We start from the raw sequence: 13,966 nt of genomic DNA, 5'->3' as shown, positions 1-13,966 counted from the left end.
CTCCTGTCAGAGAGCTCTTTTTGTTACTTGTCGTTTATAAGTCAAAATCCTAATATAGAACATTGAGTTATTAACTATCACCCTACAGCTGCATGCAAACTGCAAGGTACATGTTAGAGCTATATGTTTTTTTGAACAGTCTTTCATTATCCTTATCTTGTGAAAAGGGTTCATTTGGGTAGAAAACAATTCTTATTATGAAAGCGAACCCTTAACAATGACGTTGCTTTTAAATTCTGAATATGTGCCTTTCCTAAATAAGAACTTTAACTATATTGCCTACCAGTATCGATGACATGCCACACCTACACTACACCTTGTAGTACTGTCTGATGTAACATTTCCTGTACCCTGATTTACACACATATGGTTGTCTCTGTGCAATGTGTGTGTGGTATAAAGTGCTCTGGTATGAGTGGTGCTATGAAAGTAAATTAATCTGAAAGGCAGTGGTTATGGAGACTTGAGATGCACTGTTAAAGGGTGCTAGTGCGGGAATCCGTGGTGGAGGTGGTCTTTGGGGGGGGGGGGGTGCCAACAGACATTGTCGCACAGGGCGCCACCGGCGCTAAAGCCAGCCCTGGGTATCGAATTTGTTTGAGTTAGATCTATTGACATTGTAAATGGCAATGGTTTTTCCTTATGTGTTATGGAGTGTATGTGGTGTGTCGTGGTATTACGTCGATTGTATTGTATTAGTTAGTTGTGGCATCATGTGGTGTGGATTTATGTGGAGTGGTTTTCTGTAGTGGAATTATGTGGTATGGTGCGCTGTGGAAATATGGGGATAGTAATTATGTGGTATTGAGTGTAATGGAATTATGTGGAGTGAGTTGTGTGTTATACAGTGTAATGATGTTGAATGGTACTTTCTTTTGTGGATCAATGATTGTTAAAGGACACTCACAAAAGCTAATCAGAAGCTGGAGGTGCGCTATAAGTCTGAATACAGTTGAGAGACTGGACTGTTCCCATGAGGCACAGGGTCAGACTGATTTGCATATGGCCATGTCTGAACTGGGGTGGCAGAGTGGGCTAAAGAATGGTGATGGATCAAACCCAGATCTGTTGACTGGGTGTGAGTGTTTGATTGGTTCTGATGCTCCGTCCATCACCACCCCCTTTTGTACTACAGTTGAGAGACAGCAGATGCACCGGCTAGGCTCGACCCAAAAAGGAAGGTTTGGGCTTGGCAAGTAGGTTAACTTGCTATGTCGAATTGGCAGTTTAAACATGCACACACAGTTAATGCAGTGGCAGACCTGAGACATGTTGACACATTTAAAGGGGTACTTTAGTGGGTGGCACAATCAATGCTGCCAACCCACTGGTAACATTTAATTTACAGGCCCTGGGCACATGTAATGCACTTCACTCGAGACTTATAAGTAAACTAAATATGCCAATTGGGTATAAGCCAATTGTACCATGTTTTAAGTAATGAGCCCTTGCACTTTAGCACTGGTTAGCAGTGGTAAAGTGTTTAGATTCCTAAAGGCAACAAAAACGAATTTAGCAAAAATGGGAGGAGGAAGGCAAAAAGTTTGGAGGTGACCCTGCAGAAAGGGCCATTTCCAACGTAAACCCACCTTTAGGAGTCATTTGTCCTAGTTGCTGTGAAAAGCGTAGGAATTTCAATGGTGAAGGACTGAGAAGCGCTTCAAATCCAAGTCAATGATGTGCAGAAAAACAGGACCTGCCATCAGCATGCCAACTGGTGCTTCATTTGTACTACTGTCACAGAATGGGTAGGCTTATGCAGTGGGACTAGCATGTTTGCCATGATTTTTAGACGAATTCTGAAGTGGCTCCTTGGAAGAAAACCCAACCAAGAAGACAGTCAGTCATCACAAATCTAAAATCTGGTGCAAATTCGAGACTGCTCCCATGGTGACCCACTTATTCAACAACAACCACTCTAAGAAGGACCTACAGTGGAGTGCCCATGTACGTGTGATCCAGAGAAGAGATGGTAATCTTGAAAACACATTATAGACAATGGAACCAGGATGATTTTGAAAAAGCACGCTGCAGAAGACAAAAATAACTTTCTGTGACTAATGCAAGCACCAACAGAGCTTGCAAATATTCACTGTTGCAAAGCCCAGTAACTGGCGATGTTTTTTCCTTAGTCAAGATCTTAAGATATGCTAACAGTTTATGTAGCAAATGAATGGAACCTTTGCACAACAAACCTACATTAAAATTAAAACGGATGAGCCCACGGACCAGCGACGTGAATTAATTCTCGAACACACAAGTAGGCCAAATGAATTACTCTGCAACTTCCCTACACCCACAAGTACAGCATTTCTCAGCGGCTGGAGCCACCGCAAAACCACATCTAAAGTAGCCACAAACTCACAAAATATGCATTTATTGTAAAGAAAAACGGTGATTTCGTGACTCCAACCTATAGCTAGATAGGTTTTAAATGGTTGTATGTCGTTACAACGCATTCTGTTGCAATGCATGCCTTTACCACGCATGCATTACAACAGAATGCTATTTCCACGCATAACCTTTACCATGAATATTCCTTTACCACGCATACTTTTACAACGATTTTCGTTGTAAATTTATGCATGGCAATGGCATACTCTTGGTAAAGGTTATACCCCTCCCCTGTACCCTTACGTGACCCCCAGCCCCCAATCCTTATTATAATTACCCCTTCCCCTTAATATATATATATATATATATATTTTTTTTTTTTTTTATTTATTTATATTCCCCTTACCTCTTCATGTCGTCTCCTCTCCTTGATCTTCCTTGGTGATGTTGTATGTCGTCATACCGTTTCCTCTAAAACGACACAGATTGCCTCCACTTCCCGACGTTAAAACAGGTTCTTTTTTTTGGGGGGGGGGGAGGGGGGGGGGGAGTCCCCCCCAAACCCCCCAAGCCCCCCTTTTTTTCTCACTTTTTTATTTTTTATTTTTGGGGGGAGACCCCCCAGCCCCCTTTTTCTAATTGTAGCCTTTATCTCACGTCTTCGCCGACAGTAAAAAAGGACTGAACCGGATGAGGAAGAAGACGTTCCAGTGCAGCTTGCGTGGTAAAGACGTCGTGGAAGGCATACGTGTTGTAAAGACGTTTACGTGGTAAGTGTACCGTTGTAAACGTAATGCGTAGAAAAGCCTTCGTGGTAAAGGATGTTTCCCGTTTTAAACCAGGTGAGGTCAAACAACCCCGTCCTTCGAAATTAAGATTAATAACTTTTATCAGTGCTTAATTTTAATAGAGCTAGGTCAAAGATGGGTCTTGCTGCAGAGGGTGAACTGGCATTTGGACGCAGATGTGACAACGTGAGGATGCAAACAATGTGAACATCCGGGAAAGGGAGGAGGAATTAAAGAGGCTTATGGCAGAAGGAGGTGTTGAAATAGCAAATATCCATTAGAATTAATGGGGTAACCCAGTAACCCTCAGAACCTGGGTAAGTATATGAAGCAGAAATGTTGGTTCTGTTGGGAATGAGCTTGGTTTAAACGACACTGAATGTATACAAAGGACTATTACAAAAAAGTGTACCTAATCACAGGAATACACACACATATAAACCATTACTCTAATAAACGCAAAATGATTTTCATTCCCAATATATTTGAATGTGCATGATTGTTATTACAATATAGAGCTGACTAAAAAACAATACATATAATCACAACATATTTAGTGATCAATAGTGCACAATAACATAAACAATCAACGCAAAATTGACATCATAAACATATATTTGAACAAAGATACTTTAAAAGAATGATGATCCAAACTTAATAGCATATGACACCACAATATGTATCACTCAATATTTGAACGGTGAAATTGCATGGATCAATCAGACAGATAACGCCGACGTTTCGACCCTGAGAATACGTGTAGATTTATACGCATCGATGACGGGTCTTCATCAGGACAACAACAACCGGTCAGTCTGTAATTACAAAACATATAATCAAAAACTATGTGTGTGTATTTGTAACTATTCTAAAGTAAATGTGTGGCTAATGCTCACCTGAGGACTAAGAAACGATTTTTTTTGTATCCTTGTGTCGCACATGGTGAAGTCAATCAAATTCTCACTGCGTCAGGGCAATATATTCTGTAATAAATAACGCAAATTCACCCTCATGTATGATGTACTGTGTATTCATTGCCCGTAACGTGATTCAATAATAACCGTCACGTACCTTACGATGTCCCTGCACGGGGAAAAAGTACCGTCAAGGCGATCAACAAACTCTACAAATAAACGTATTGAAACCGCGTTAGTGACCTAGTAAGCAAAGAAATTAATTAAAAGAAATTAAATAGCCAACTATTGAATAAATTTAAAGTAAATTTGCTTTCTAAAGGTCTGAGCACAATCCTTAGATTGCATCCTTGGACTAGTATCTGAACTTAATACTAGCTTATATAGTAATAAAGATGTCTTAGGTGGGCTGATGCACATGTCAATAGTGCCCTTTGAACACGAAACATGTAGCGTCCTAGTCAGCGATACTACTATTACTTACAAAATCATAGCTGTGCCGGCTTACAAATGATGGCATACTTAAAGAACTAATCTACAATCAATGTACTCGAGTTTACGGAGCCCCTGCAACGAGAAGCTCTGAAATTGACTAAAACGAAACAAAACGGCCCGATTAATATTAATCGGGCCGTTTTGTTTCATTTTAGTCTTAGAATTCCAATAGAAGCCCATGTTCACACCAGAACATGGGATTCTATTGGAATTCTCAAGGGCATGTTATGAAGCCCATTATCGCCGCTTTAGCAGCAGTTTTCTGCCGCTAAACCGGCGATAACTTTTAACGCTGTCCTTGATAATATGCCCCCATAGTTCTTTAAAACGACAACATCAAGCGGTACTTGCATTAAAGCAGGCGGCAAAACAAGCAGTGACGGGCTGGAAGCAATAAAAAAGAAAAATAACTCTAAAACATGAGACAAAGAAGTTATGCGTAAGTACACTGTACTTTACCGGTGCTCCTGAGCCTTGAAAGGAAATGAGGTACCGGCTGTGGGAACAAGACAGGAGGCTGCATAAAAGAGAGATGATGGAGAGAACCAATGGTAAGTGAGAGGTGGGAATAGAGTGTTTTTATTGATTAGAGCAGGTCTTGCGCACTGCCAGGCTCAACCTAAAAAGTTGTGCCTGAGGGACAAACACAAGAAGAGAAAGGAAAGCCTACACAAGTTAACGAATAGAAAAAAAGTAAATAGGGAGTGACAATAAAGCCAACCAGTGTTAAGCAGAATCCAAGCTCACTGTAAGCTGATAATACATCTTTTCGAAAAGAGATAACTTGTACTGTTTGGTAGGCAAAACCTAAATAGTGATGCCAGGAAAAACGTGTACAGTAGCGATTCTGTGCAGGTCTTAGTGCAAGTGCATAACATTCCAAAATGTTTCATAAATTGCATATATAATATCATTCATTGGTGAGCTCCCTTATGTGCAAAAACATTTTATCCCAGGTAAAAATGATAGTTTGACTTTGGTGGTCAATGTCAAACTGGTGTAACACCACTCAGCGTGTCAAGGGCATTTCAGCCCCAGTGTTGAAGTGCACCACTGCGGCTAGTTCTTGTAAAGTGTGTCAGTCAATCTCATTAGATTGAATCCAGAAAAAGCAACAATGATACCCTTTTAAGAAAAAAATCGGTAGAAGCTTATAGAAAATCTAAATTGGTCGCAGTGGGCCCCAGGGCTTAGTGAGAAAAGCAGGCCTCTTCTGAGCTTGTTATTTATTTATTGTTAAAAAATCCTGCATAACTTACATATCTGTCAGAAAGGAGAAAATACATCCGACATTGGTTGATTGCGTTCCTCCAATAAAACATGCATTCCATTCATTCCACATTCATCCACTAATCTACCTTATTTAGCAAGTATGTTCTGACAACCCCAAATATTTGTACATCTAGTGAACTTGTGCATATTCGTGTTCTCTAAAAGGTGTTTGCCAGGAGCAGTAACAAAGATAACTCTTTTAGGTGTGGATAATGTCCTGCCGTTAAAATGCTGAGGGCCCAAGAAGACAAAACACTAGCCCTTTCTTGCTTGCCACATCTATCCTTTTGAGTGTTATGGAAAAAGTGAAGTCCTGTTTAACATGGTATATGATGACACTTCCGCAATTATCAAAAACACAACTGAGCGAGGAATGTTTTAATAGGTCGAATACAGCCCTGGTTTCTACGAGTAAATGTGAAGCCTCGACCGAGCTCACCCTTTCTCTGTTGTATTTCTTTTTCAGTTAATCCACTAAATATCCTAGCCATAAATTTTCTTGGGCGCAGAATCGCCATGGGCATGTCTCTCGCAGGCACTGGAATCTTCTTCTTGCTGCTGAATATCTGCACGTCACGGTAAGCGGCCGGAAGCTGTGTGGTGCTGCTGGAGATAGCCAGACATTTGTTGTATCCTAATGTCAGTGTTGCAAGTCCCTGCTGCTCAGCCAGCTGGTGAGGTCATCTAGAATGTAGAGAGTGTTTGTGGGATTGGAGTGTCAGTTGTAGATGTGGGCTCAGCAGCGGGATGCTGCTCCTGGTGGGGCCGAGCTATCTACTTATCTACTTGAAACTAAGATCTCATAAACCTTCTTATAATCTATACTACAGCCTCTGGACCTTCAATTACAACAACACTGCTTTCAGTAATAGTGGTAGTTTAATCTTAAGGGTAGGGTGGAAACACGGACGTCAGTCAAAGGCCATGAGAGGTCACAGTTGCCTTCCCCCGGTCCCTTATGGTTTCCTTAGCAAATCGATAGGTTTCAAATGATTCCCACAGCCGAGTCTGTGGAAGAGGAGATGCAGAACATTTAGCATCACCATCTTCAACATGGCGGGCCAGTTAAACAAGTGATTGGCAGACACTGTGTTCTAAAGACGCTTGAGACGGTATAACCAACACTCAGGCTCCTATAGCTGCCCTTAGTCTGCATCTCTGAGAATTAGAATTCTCTATTACTTTTGCATTTACTGTAAAAATATCTTAACCTTTTTTTTGAGTTTATTGAGTTCAAACTCGATATAGCGTCCAGGAGCGTCAATGAACATGTGATATTATTGACGCTGCCACCACATTTTCGTAAAATGCTACCAGTGGGCATTGGGTTACATGGTAGCACGGGGCATGTCTCTGAATGGAAAATTCAACTCTTCCCTTTATTTCCTTAGATGTTGTGGTGTCCGAATGTATGTGGAAGCGCTGGTTCTGAATTATGTCCTCATTTGTTGTGGTCTCTGAATGTAAGTGGATGCACTGGTTCTGGATTATTTTCTCATTTGTTATGGTCTCTGTATATTACGTGAAAGCACTGGTTCTGGATTATTTTCTCATTTGTTGTAGTCCCGGTGAGATTTTTCCTCATTCGCGATAGTCAACATAAAGTTGGCGAGTGTGGAAAATCAACCTCCCAGGTGAGATTTCTCAGCGCAGGTGGTCAGATTTCTCATTGCGAGTGGTCACGTATGCTCACGACCACTCGCGTTGACAAACTGGCTTTTCGTGTTAAGAAAGCTGCCGCTCGAGTAAAAATCTACTCGAGCGGCAGAAAGGAAGCAGCCCCCACTTGCGCTGTGCATGGTGCCGTTCCCGATGATTGCACAGTGCAGACAAGCACCTGGCACTGAAAATGACCCCGAACAGCATTTATCCAACGCACTCTGCCGCTTGCGGAGCTCTGCGTAGTGCGGCAGAGGTTGTTTTGCACTTCGCAGAGTTTCATGTAGCAGAACTCTGTGAACTCAGCCCAGGCTTAGTTCTAGATTATTTACTCATTTGTTGTGGTCTCTGAATGTATGTGGAAGCACTGGTTCTGAATTATTTCCTCATTTGTTGTGGTCTCTGAATATACGTGAAAGCACTGGTTCTGGATTATTTCCTCGTATTTTGGGGTCTCTGAATATATGTGAAAGCACTGGTTGTGCGTTCCATGATCTTAAAAAGTCCATGTGCCTTCAATGCTCCTTTGGTTGTCCTTTCAGTCTGTTTCTGTGGTATGGCCACATTCTCTACAGTGAGTTTGTGAGTGTCTATGTGACAAGCAGTGTGACTGCAGCCAGTACACTGCTTAGGAGATCACACGGTATGGCAACTATTTAGAGGCCCTGGAGGTAGCCTACCACTCCTTCTGGAAGGGAGAAGAAGGAAGAGTTGGCAAGATTACTGATTTCAGAATGATAGAAGGAGGCAACTGTAGTCTGAGTGCCTACCTTTTCGTGCCCCATTATGTGTCGTGAATAGAAGTTCTAGTGCTTCAGAGTCAAGAGTTTATCTTATAGGAGCCAGAAGCAGGCCCACAGGCCAACCTTGTGGTGTCTTTGCTATGCCAAGCCCAGAATGGGCGACGGGACAGTTATCATCCCATGGTTGGACTACTTCTTGACCACACCGGAGGGCACCAATTAACCCACCAGTGGCAGATTACCCAAGATTGTCCATGACAGCAGCTCGCTGATGAAGTACAGAGGATATAGAGGACCTGCAGATTTGTTTCATCAGTCAGAGGGTCACCATAGAGCCTCCCAATACCTTCAGCAAGTTCAGGGTGGAATCTTAGTGCACCACAGAGAAGGGGGGAACATGACCTGCGAACAAAAGTGGCCACAACAAATAAAGTCTTTGTATAAATATATTCTTTACTAGAAATTAACATGTGTCTGGGGGGGCGTGGCCAGTTTGAGAACCAAGATGGCTGCTCATCCGTGAAGCTCCGGAGCCACCGCAATCCTGCCAAAGCCTCTCCACTGCTCACTGAGATCCTCAGGGCGGCGATCTGGTTGGGAGTCGCGACTCGCAGAGGACCCGGGGGGCTAAATGTTGGGCAGGGTAAACATATGGAAACGCGGCAGCCTACGTGATTGGCGGCCTGATGTGGCCGTCGGAGGCCCAGCTGCGAAAGGGGCCGCGGGTGAGCCTGAGGGTGAGGCTGCTAACATGCGGGCTGCGGCGCTGCACTCGAGGTCAGGGCTGTTTTGCGGCCCTGAAGCAAGGAGAAGCATGACCCGCACTATTTACTGAACTGCCATTTAAAAACGGGCTGCAGTGGTGAGTGCCTCCATTTGTTAAGCGCCGCGACTGTTGCTTGCCTCGGCCCTGCTGGGCCTAGAAATAAACGCGGCTTACAGTAATCAGGTGCTAAGATGATGTGGTAAACCTAGCGGCAGGCCCTTTCCCCTGCTGATCTTACTCATCGAGCACACATATTGAGATGGGGATACCTAATTGTATTAATAATCACTACTGCGACCACTTGTGACCACTCCCATCTACCACCTGGGCAGTTTGAGCGTCCCGACGAATACAGGTAGCTAGGGAGGAACACCTGATGCTGGCAATGGGGCATTTTTTCTAGCACTTACAGGCTGCTACACAGGAGCACACTGTATCGGATCCCTCTTTGGCACTGGCCCCTGGGGCTACACTTCAGGCCAACTTTGAAAACCTGCGGGAGGTTTATCACCTGTTGCTACCCACGCCGTGACCGTGCACCTTCCTCGAGGTGCAGCACTACCCCCGTCAAACGATGGGGCGCAGTGACCCTAAACAACACCAGCTTTCATTTGACGTGGCCAAGACGCCTCAGCGTGAGGAAAGTGATGTTACTCCCTATAGAGAAGCTAGAACAGAAGTTGCGCACTCAAAATTTCTCCAGGTCAATAATTTAAGCAAAATTAGTTGGTGCAAACGAATTAATCCCCCTGAGTAGGGAATTCAAATCGTAGATAATGATAGCACGTTCCTGAATAGGAAAATGTCTTTCGTTTTGCACTCAATCTCAGAGATATGATCTCTTTTGTGAAATTAAACTCAGGTAAATCGGAATTTATTCAAGCATAACTTGAGTTTATTAACCGTTGTTCAAAGTTAATGAAGTCAAAGAATTGTATTCATTCTTTATCAATGCATCATATATCCAACTGCCCAATGCATTTCGGGCTTTTTTAAGCCCTTCTTCAGGGGCGGTACTCTGAAAGGATAAGGTATAGGGTTCAGTATATATATACATTTTATAAACACTCAATAGAAAAGAACAATTTTTATCCAAACAATTATACAGTAGATTTTGATTGTAACAAACATGATCATGTTGAAACAGTATTAAAAGTAATACGTTCGTAATAAGTAAAAAAACACAATACCAGTGTTGGTAATTACCAAAATGGAGGTACACTACACATCAAAGTGATGTGAAAATATCCACTTGTTTTACATGTTAAAACAACATACTGTGATGTGCATTTACCAAGGTCATAAGAAATAGTAAAGCCGAAATGGACCAAGAAAGTTTGGGTGGTAGTGTAAGTAAAAAAATTAAATGAAAAAATGAAAATGCCATATAAGACAAAATAATGTGGTGTGTTTTTGCCAAAATTGTAGGAAAAAGTAAAGACGAAATAAAAAGAAAAATCTGGATGGTGGTGTGGGTAACAAAAATACATACAGCGTGGGGCCTTTTAAAAGAATACAATCACTATCTGACAAGTAACGGAAGATCAAACTTACAGTTGGTATGGTGATGTATAGATTCTCCTGAACCCGGGAGAATCAAATCAGAAACGCTCCGGTAAGAGTAATGGATGGTAATCATGTGATATATAGACATGTGATAAGGAAAAGTGCGGGAAAAAGAGAACTACAAAGAAAACAGACTTGTAGTTCCAAGAGGTAATCATGTGATATGTGATAAAGAAAAATGCGGGAAAAGGAGAACTACAAAGAAAACAGACTTGTAGTTCCAAAAGGTCAATAAAGTTTAGTGAAACTACACGTGCAAACAAAATATGAAATAATAAACAAAAGTGAGTGCAGTTAAATCTGTAAAGGAATTAGGCCAAAAGTAAAAAGAATGGAATAGACAGCGTGTGAAACCGAAGAAACACATGTAATTCGAGTGATTCGAACCAAAAGCGATAGTTCAAAAAATGTAAGATATTACCAAATCCTGGAGCTTGTGGTAAATATTTCGTTACCGGTACTATTTTTTATGCGGTAAAGTCTATTAAGAATAACTCAGTAAATATAAGAGGCAGAATCCGTGGTATTAGAGGGTTTAAAATGCTTTATTCCTATAAAAAGGAAGACAATTCGAATTGTGGGCCTTCTGTTCCATCACCACGAAAGTTCAGGAAGGAAGGGAGCATACATTATTGACAGATAGGCAGTTTTATAGAAAATACATTACAGTAAAACAGATGCAAGAGGCGTGACAGCTGATAGTACAGAAAAACTGTGCATACGTAACTAATAGAGGCGTAAACATGGGTGTAACTAAAATACGTCATTAAACATGATGTCATAAGTGGGTGGATCCATAAAAGAATCCTGCAATGTCAGCAGAAATACTTGGCAAAGATGCGCACGCAGCCGCATGACGTGTGATTGACGTGCAACTAGAGGGTGAAGGAGACTTGACATTTAGCTCTACATGTGGAGACAGAAGTCTGGGGTTATGTCAACCTAATCCCAAATCATATCTAATATCCTATGTTTAAAGAACTGTGTTATCCAAAAGGAGAGGTCTCTAGGATAGAATCTTATTCTATACTGACTATACTGACTGTTAGTGCGTGTACAAGCGTCTAAGTGTCTACACTAGATGCGAGGGGGTAGGAATATTCCATGGTAACGGGGCTATGAATTACTTGCATGAGGACAGCGAGGCCTGGCCCTTTGCACGGTAGCTGGAGGAATGTTTACCTAAACTACTAGACAGGAATGCATCGGCTGAGGAGCGAAGGAGATAATCTCGAAGGTGAAATACAGTTTTTGGCAGGCAATATGCTGGATCAGGCACCGTTAGCCGCGCAAGGAGTAAGACAAAGTTCATGGTCACAGATGCAGGCTCAGACTGGAGCTTTCAGAGGCAGAAGGCAGGAAAAGGCTTGATGACAGAATTCGGGCCTACTCGCCTGAATCTGTGAAATGTGGAAAGTGAACCACATAAAGTCGGTGGCCTTTCATACTTAGGAATGGAATATCTGACCCATTCATGACGGATCTGAAAGAGGACATGTTGACGGTGGACGCACATATATTTGCGTCTTCAGAACTGGAGCAGGAGGGAACATACATGTACTTATAGCAGGCACATGGAGCCGTTGGGGTCTACGATAGGGGACATAACTGATCACAAAATTCATATTTCCTCAAGCTTGTAAGGGAGCGTCAATGTAATAGTGCAATAGTACATGTGTATAAGATGAAATTAGTAAGTAAAATAAAATGAAATAACTGTGAGGTTCAACATGAACTGTAAAGTTACACAAGGTACTAGGCTATCACAAGTCGGGTGGAAAGTTCAAATCTCCAATTTAAGGTGAATAAAGGAGACCTTAGTTACAGAAAACAGCCCAGATCATAACGCTCGTTGAGACCTTTCGGATGTATGGAATTCAGCTTGTGGATCCAAAATGTTTCTCTTTGTAATAGATATTTACTATTGTCACGACCCCTCAGCTGGGGAATCTGTTCAAGAACCAAAAATCGCAGTTGACAGATGTTGTGCTGATGCTGGTGAAAATGAGTTGCGATTGGTGATTTCGCCTGTTTGGTACGTATATTGCTTTTGTGTTCATTGATCCGTATACGGATTTTTCTCTCAGTTTTGCCCACATAAACCAAACCACATGGACATTTCAACATGTAAATGAGATTCTGACTATTACATGTGGCTGTGACCTTGAGTTTGATCGTGTTGCCTTGTGAAGGATGTTGGATGTTGGTACCTTTGATGATAGAGTTACAGTTACCACAGTTAAGACATGGTAAAGTACCTTTGAAGGAGCTGGTAGTGAGTTCATCAGCTTTAGACAATATTTGTTTGATGTTGCGTGATCTTTGGTAAGCAAATCTAGGTGATATTTCAAAAATGTTATTGAAATCCATTTCCATGCTTAACATAGGCCAATACCTGAGGATGGTTTTTTTTATGTTGAAACTTTGTGTGGAAAATTTTGACACAAATGTCATTCGTTGATCTGAAGTTTTTGGTGGTTTGGGTGAAAGAAGCATCTGTCGGGTAGATTTGTAGACTTCAATATGGCGCTGTCAAGAACTTTGGTAGGATATTTTCGTTGTTCAAATTTGGAAATGCAAGCGGATTTGCTTGATTCAAACAATTCATTGATACTTGAGATTCTTTTCAATCGTAGTAGTTGTGAGTAGGGCAAGTGATTCTTGAGAGATGGTTGGTGGAAACTGTGAAAGTGCAGGAGATTATTGCGGTCAGTAGGTTTAGTGTAAACCTCAGTGGTGAGGTTTCCTTGGTATAATGTGACCTTGGTATCCAGGAATGTTATCGATTCTTTGTTTATACAGTGAGTGAATTGAATTCGTTGGTCAACTGTATTAAGTGATTCAATTAATGATTCCAGATGATCAATTGAGCCATTCCATAAGATAAAAATGTCATCAATGTATCTTTTATAAAGGGTAAGATGTTGGGTCCACTCGTGTTTGCAAAGTATGTTGTCTATTTCAAAACGGTGCATAAAGAGGTTCGCGTATGTTGGGGCGGCACAATTGCCCATGGAAGTTCCGGAGCATTGAATGTAAAATGTTCCTGCCCATTCGAAGTAGCTGTGATAAAGGGTGAAATGCATGAGTTCCATCAGAAATACTTTGAGATTCTCTGGTTTGTCTGTGGTCATCAGAAATGACTCGATTGCCTCAATGCCTTTATCATGGGGTATGGAAGTGTAAAGTGAGTTTACATCAATGGTACATAGGACGGTTTCCATGGTTATCAAATTTTGAATGGACTCCAGGATATTGAGAAAATCAGTAGTGTCCTTAATGTAGGTAGTCATCGACTGAACAGAAGCTTGTAGATGTTTGTCCAAGTATTTCCCTACGGGTTCATGTAGTGAGTTCACTGTAGACACAATGGGTCTAAATGGCGGTCTTGTGGCGTTTTTGTGCATTTTAGGGAGCATATAGATATAG

General features: G+C 41.8%; 1 protein-coding gene across 3 annotated transcripts in view; it reads left to right on the top strand.

The window, feature by feature from the left end:
• The window catches only part of SVOPL (SVOP like), a 321,589-nt gene that overhangs the window by 268,381 nt on the left and 39,242 nt on the right, over positions 1-13,966 (top strand). For all 3 annotated transcript variants that reach the window (XM_085652034.1, XM_085652032.1, XM_085652033.1), the window contains one exon: positions 6,270-6,381. In XM_085652034.1, coding sequence (XP_085508160.1) covers positions 6,270-6,381 — 112 coding nt within the window. The remainder of the gene's footprint in view (positions 1-6,269; positions 6,382-13,966) is intronic.

This window comes from Triturus cristatus, chromosome 4_1 (genome assembly GCF_964204655.1).
Source record: "Triturus cristatus chromosome 4_1, aTriCri1.1, whole genome shotgun sequence".
Lineage (NCBI taxonomy): Eukaryota > Metazoa > Chordata > Amphibia > Caudata > Salamandridae > Triturus > Triturus cristatus.
This window is presented reverse-complemented; position numbering and strand designations above follow the sequence as displayed.